Genomic DNA, 7,317 nt, shown 5'->3' with positions numbered 1-7,317 from the left:
AAAATGCTAACAGTCCTCAATAGAACACGATTTGTGACATATTTTGAATATTAAACCACTTGCCATACCAAGGCAATATACCAGTTACTCATGGCATCTGGCAACTCTTAGTCCTTCAGTAACCCAAAGTTTACTAAAACACCAAAAAGCATGAACCCAAAAAAGTAATTAGAGTACTGATTTGTGTAAAAAAATAGAATAAAAAAAAGGTGGATTTCAGTTGATCACAAATTAAATCAACACCTGCAAGGGACACCTGCCAATATAAAACTGTATTTTATGAGACACAAGGCAGGTTATTACACAGCAAATGCATGACAATTCTAATTACAGGATATTTAGGGTACACCAAAACTACATATACACATGCCTCACAAATATGTATGTTTATTTTAAAAATTAAGTGGTCTGGCTCATTACAGGCAAAGTATTGAAACGTTATCCCCCACAAAAAATCATCATTTATGCATGTCACATGAAGCGGCTTTTGTAGCTTTGCCAGACTTTCATAATAATGAAATGCAACTTGTTCAAGAGTCAGTAGCTTTAATAATTTAGTTGATTTGGCTTAGGCTGTATATAGTCCTAAATTGGTACCTTTTGCAGTATACAGTCTTTAATAACCCCTTCTTGCATAAATAGGGGGACAGGATTATTTGAGAGACCACAATTGGTGGACTATGTATTTCCTATTCAGTTAAAGCACACCTACAGCATAAATACTCAATTCAGATTCAACACTTGCCTGAACAGAAATTGCCAGGCTCTATACAAACGGGTAGTGGAGTCGGGGGAAGAAAAAACTGGCACAGTGGTGTAAAGTAGAAAAATATAGTAACCTAGAATATATGCAAATAATGGCTAGTCTCTTTCTATAACATTGGTAATAATTAAATGAATGTGTGCTTCATATAGTAAGTTAGAACCAGTTTATATTGATAGCTGGTTTAAAATACTGCTTTCGTTCAAGTATTTCTATAAGTGACAAATGTGAAAGATGCAAATACAAGAAAACGTATAGGCAATTTTGTTTTTACAACACTGTATGAATTCAGTAGCATGTAAGTAACTAATCCTGTAGCACTGCATAAAAATTTACCTGAATTGGATTTTATTACACAAGATAACTATTATGCCACATATTACAGATGGAAGACAAGGATCGGCCTTAATTTTTTACTACAAGGGTCAAGTAAGTTGCAATAACAAGGAGTGCATTGAACACATTTACTAATACAGATTATTAAAAAAAAAGTATTTTTACAAAATCAAGCAATTGTCAGGTTACAATGATTTACAAAATATCACTGTACAGCACTATCATATTTCAAGTAGTAAAATAATCAAAAATGTTTCATTTAAAATACTGAAGATCTTGCCAAACAACTGTAAAATAAAATAACCCAAAAACACTGATTGATGTGTTTTAATTACATCAAAGAAATATCCTATAAAACATAATACTTACAAACTGTCAACAAGCATAAAAAATTATCATTCTATGCACATCAGACTATGCTTTTAAAATTGCAAACCTTATATAGAACTCAGATGGCTTCCAAAACAGGATGTAAGGAATTTTTCAGGTTCAATTACTTTCAACAATGCAGTGAATATTCTGTGGCTCATTACGAACTCGGGCGGAAAACGTCCGCCTGACAGTCAGAAGCTTTCCCACCGTGTCAGAGCCCTTCTGACTGACTCAGACGGTCTACAGTCCGATTACGATGTTTGCGGTTGTAACGTAAACCGCCTGGTCATTCTGGCACAGTTTTGACCGATTCACAGAGTACTCCTGTCAGTCGGAATTGCACCGTAACCCCCTATGGACACCGTTTCCGCCGTCGGGATTACAATGTTGGTTTCTAACAGCTTTTCCGACCCAGAATGGCTGTCGGAAAGTTACTTTTGAGGCCTCTGCAGGGCCACCTAACTCATGCGGTCTATGGTTGGCGGCAGAGTGGGTATCTAGGGTACCTACCTGTAAAACCCTACACTATCTGCTATGGGGTGCCTGCGACAGACTGTAGGGATTTACACACACACACCTCATTTCCCAATAGAAGCATGTGTTATGGCCGGTTCTCGGGCATAACACAAGCTCACATAGGAAACAATGGAAATCCGACGAATAGTGTTCGGTCACATTGTAATCTGGTGGTCGGAACCACCGACCGCAAGTTGGTCACTCCTGTGTCAGAAATGGAGTCAGGCGGAGGCATTTCTCCCGAGATAATAATGAGCCCCTTAGAGCACTTTCTCCAGATTATGATTAATTGGTGGATAGGCCATTTCTCAATTTTGACAGGGAAAATGTTAACCTTCACAATTTATGTTTTTATAGAAAAATTATACATTTAATTTAGCTGTTAAACTCAAGATGTGAGATGTATTTTAATAACTTACACCATGGTTTAAATGTACACCATTCTCTTATTAAGTTACAGAGAACACCGATGTCTTCTCTGGGAACAGTGATACACAAATATAAAAATTACTTGGCCAACAATGTCTAGAGTGAATGAATACTAGTTTGGATAACCCTTTTTAAGCATAAGAGGAGAAAATTAAAGGAGGTTATACTTTACAGAAATGTTATAGTCCTTGGCAGCAAGAATAATATTGTTTTTTCAAATAAAATGTATTTCTTTATTCATTTCCACATTGGAAAATTGTTTGGACACTATGATTGTGGTCAACAAAATGACCACACTGAGGGAATTACTAAGTATTTGCATTGGGTAAAGATGAACTATTTGTGCAACATCTGCATATTTGAAGGTTTCCCTGAACAGTGTTTCACATTTGCTTGGTGTGAAACATACGTAATAATTGTATTGAACAAACTGGACTAAAACACACGAAAATCAAAATCAGTATGTATTTTAACATAATAGGAAACAAAATTGTCCATTTATGAACATTTATATATTTAGCACAAATTGCAAATACAGTTTGTCAGCTTCAGTGAAAAACTACCTTGCGCGTATATTGTAATTCCTGAACTGTCACAACCCACTTTGGCACACAGCATAACAGTTACAAAATATGATAATGTGTGTTTTAATCTCATGTGCAAATAAGCATCATTCTGTAAACTGGGATTGAAATTATTTTCTGAGGGGGGAAAAAAAATCTATGGAATTAATACTGTAATTCCTTTGTCATGGTGTCCGTGTAAAAGGGATTTAAAAAGTAAATTTTAGAAAAAGAAAGCTTTGCATTGATTATTCGTGCTTATTTTCTCCAGTGTTGTCTCATCACCGAAGTAGTGATTTCAGTCAAGCAGTAATACCAATGAATGCATAGTTCCTTTCATTTTTCTAGTAGATATTAAACCGGAGTGCAGATAAGGCACCAAGTTCACAGAACTTATAAAATTAGGCAGGAGAAAGTGGACAGTTGGCACAGCTTTTCCTTTCTTCCTCTTTGTAGCTTTGCAGTTGAACTGAACACCGATACATTCCATATTTGCTCAGTAATATGTGTCTAGCTTTGGATTGCACATCTTCCCAGTTAGAGGAGCCACCAGAAGCTACAAATTCAAAAGAGACAATTCAGTTATCAAATGTAATATATCTAATACATAACAGTACATTTCATAGGAGTAACATATGATTTAATAATTACTTGCACGATTTTAAACACCAACTTCAAAGTGACTTCACAAGTTTCATTAAAGCCCCATTTGTCACTAAATGACTTCTAGGGGAGCGACTAGTCTATTCAACAGGGAGAGACAGTGTTTTAGTATTTCATCAATAGTTTCATACAAGTCTTGAAGTTAAAAAAAAAACAGCCAACATGTGTTTTCCTACAGTACGATTCAGAAAAGGGGGTGGTGACCCATCCATCACCACCCCTTGTTGTTAAATAATTTGTCCACCCTAAGCATGGAAGGGTATACTCAGATGTGAGTCCCTTGCTCATTGCACCATCAGGATTCAAGCAAGCCGGGCCGACGATGGCTGAAATGCCAGAAACCGGTCCCCGGAAGCTTGTTTCCTTCCCAGTGTAAGAATTGGCTTGGTAGTTTGGTTTGCCCTGTTCCCATCATGCACTGGGACAGGAACAGACTAATTTGCATATAGCTAGGTTCTGAGTCGGGATGGTGCAGTGAGCTAAAAAACGGTGTTTGATCTAGCCCTGATCTCTTGACTGGGTGAGAGTATTCTGCTTAATTCAGAGACTCTGTCCATCACCACCCCTTGTTGTTAAATAATTTGTCCACCCTAAGCGTGGAAGGGTATACTCAGATGTGAGTCCCTTGCTCATTGCACCATCAAAATTCAAGCAAGCCGGGCAGACGATGGCTGAAATGCCAGAAACCGGTCCCCGGAAGCTTGTTTCCTTCCCAGTGTAAGAATTGGCTTGGTAGTTTGGTTTGCCCTGTTCCCATCATGCACTGGGACAGGAACAGACTAATTTGCATATAGCCAAGTTCTGAGCTGGGATGGTGCAGTGAGCTAAAAAACGGTGTTTGATCTAGCCCTGATCTCTTGACTGGGTGAGAGTATTCTGCTTAATTCAGAGACTCTGTCCATCACCACCCCTTGTTGTTAAATAATTTGTCCACCCTAAGCGTGGAAGGGTATACTCAGATGTGAGTCCCTTGCTCATTGCACCATCAGGATTCAAGCAAGCCGGGCCGACGATGGCTGAAATGCCAGAAACCGGTCCCCGGAAGCTTGTTTCCTTCCCAGTGTAAGAATTGGCTTGGTAGTTTGGTTTGCCCTGTTCCCATCATGCACTGGGACAGGAACAGACTAATTTGCATATAGCCAGGTTCTGAGCTGGGATGGTGCAGTTAGCTAAAAAACGGTGTTTGATCTAGCCCTGACCTCTTGACTGGGTGAGAGTATTCTGCTTAATTCAGAGACTCTGTCCATCACCACCCCTTGTTGTTAAATAATTTTTCCTATATTAAGCAGCTGCCTTGCAGTTTCAATCAAACATTAAGATGATTTAAATTCATAGTTCTTTATCAATGTAATTATCTGCCCATGATATTGCCAGAAATTAAACACTGTAACGTAGGTGCTAACATGGTGTGCGTACAGGTAAGAATGGCAAAACTCTATTGTATGCTGACTTCAGTTAAAGTAAAGGCTGAATAGTTCTATTGTTCCCAAACATTTATTGCAAACAACCTTCTACATGAGAAGGCAGAAACAAATATTAGCTATTTGGGAATCGGTAATGCTTCACAGAATGCTGATGAACCAAAAATGTGCATACATGCTCATTGAGCTTTCTCCACGGGTTCATATTTTCCACAGCACATCGTCTCAGTTCAATCAATATTCTAACTCAATTAAAGAGAAGTCGACAAAAGAGGGATAAACCGGTGCATGCATGCGTTAGTGTAAGAATAAGTGATAAGCAATGTATTCATGCAATAGTGGAGGGGAAAGCCCCAAAATTTGGTGTACAAATTCACTTTAATCCCCTGCCTTTGTCTCTCTACTATTCCATACATGCATGAGCTTCCAACAGTATCTACATAAGAGATACTGGAACCACATTTCCTTATCAGCTTTAAGCAAAAATATTTTTGAGCACTTTCAGTCTGGAGAACAGCATGACTGAATGAGTTCTCCAACAAATATTGCTTGTAGTAAGACAAATAGCAACAAAAAAACGGGCCAAACTGAGGCCAAAGGCTAAGATACAAAACGAGTTACTACAAAGGTCATGTTCTACCATTTATCTAAGGGTAGCGCAATGGGTATTCACAGAGATTGACAAACCAGCATATTTTAATATATCCCTGTCTGGCCAACGTTATAGACAAGACAAGTAGCAATCTTGCAAAGACATCAACATACCTCCACAAATCTTGTGTATTTTTGTTAAGATCAAATAACTGGAATGCAAATTAGGCATCCTCTACATCTAATAATTACCCATCTTTGGTGAAATGATAGACTTTAAATGAGCTACGAGGTTCTGTGAATGAAGGAAACTGGGTGACTGACTATGGATGGGTCACCCAGCTAGGTGCAGCTACAGCCAAGAAGAGTTGTTAGTATTTCAACTCTCGCATTTCTTTTTCTTTTTTTAAACTACTCTCTAAGTTCAGATAACCTTAATTTCAATCAAGAAAGTGTCTATAAAATGATTTTCCATACATTTATTCTGGGTTATTTTTTAATTTACTTTGTTTAATATTCTCTTGTTTTTTTAGTTTTAAATTTAATCAATGATTTTCTAGTAAGGAACAATAAAAATAATAGTAAGTTTAAATGTGTGTATGTATATATGGAAAATGTTACTTACCCGGTAAGGATCTGTTCTTGGCATGCAGTGCTGTAGATTTGCAAGCTGTGTATTCTCCTGTCATCCAGTGTAAGGCTTGGATGTGTGGAAACTGATTTCTTAGAAGTCTCCATATTACGAGCTATGGTGGCTCCACATATGGCTTATAATGCTCATAAGCATCGGCTCCCTGATTAAGATGGTTTCTCCCCTCAGAGGGTGAAGATAGGAATGAAGCGTACAGATACAAAACGCGATGACCATGCAATAAAATTAAGAAAAGTTTGTGCAACAAACACAGGCTTCCAGGGAGTAAGGTGGGCAAATGTGAATCTACAGCACTACTTGCCACAAACAGATGTTTACAGGGTAAGTAACAAGTTCTGTTCATGGCATCTATAGCTGTAGATACACATGCTGTGCATAGACTGTAAAGCAGTCTTCCATAAAGCGGTGGCTAGCCAGAAGACATTCCAAAGGACTGAAAGAGACTACTGAATACGGCTTGGCAGAAGTTAGCTTGATGGCATGCTAAGACGTCCACAAAGTGTGTGCAGTGGACCAGATAGATGCTTTTGCAGAGGTCAGATTTTGGGATGTTACTCAAGAACGTCATAGAAGCTCCTCTCTTACAACCAAAGTGGAATCTTGGAGGTATAGGCAAATACCTTTTGTTTTTAGGGTGAAATGTCTGGATACATTTGAGCAACCAGCATGTGATGCCCACTTTAGAGAGAGCACGCCCCTTATGTGGCATGGAGAAAGAAACAAGCAGTTGCTGTGTCTTGCTGAAAGTTTTTTTTGTGTTCAGTCAGTATAATACACAAGGGCTCTTTTTACATCTAATGTGTGGAAAGCTCTCACAAGCACTGAATAAGGATGTGCGAAGAACACTGGGAGTTCTACAGTCTGGTTGAGGTAGAAAGAAGTGTCCACCTTGGCAAGAAATAAGGTTTGTCCTAAGGACTACCTTATATGCATAAACTTGGACAAAATATTTGTGAAGAGTCAGGGCCTAAGGTTCCCTACATGCCTGATTGAGGTAATGGCGAATAGAAA

The 7,317-nt window shown here is 38.4% G+C and overlaps 1 protein-coding gene across 1 annotated transcript in view; it reads right to left on the bottom strand.

Moving 5' to 3' along the window:
• Window positions 1-371: 371 nt before the first annotated feature.
• SLC30A4 (solute carrier family 30 member 4) overlaps window positions 372-7,317 on the bottom strand; it is a 320,947-nt gene continuing 314,001 nt past the window's right edge. The window contains exon 7 of the mRNA XM_086958260.1: window positions 372-3,535. Coding sequence (XP_086814386.1) covers window positions 3,381-3,535 — 155 coding nt within the window. The 3' untranslated portion in view covers window positions 372-3,380. The remainder of the gene's footprint in view (window positions 3,536-7,317) is intronic.

The sequence above is a fragment of the Lissotriton vulgaris genome, chromosome 2_1 (assembly GCF_964263255.1).
Source record: "Lissotriton vulgaris chromosome 2_1, aLisVul1.2, whole genome shotgun sequence".
Taxonomy (NCBI): Eukaryota; Metazoa; Chordata; class Amphibia; order Caudata; family Salamandridae; genus Lissotriton; species Lissotriton vulgaris.
This window is presented reverse-complemented; position numbering and strand designations above follow the sequence as displayed.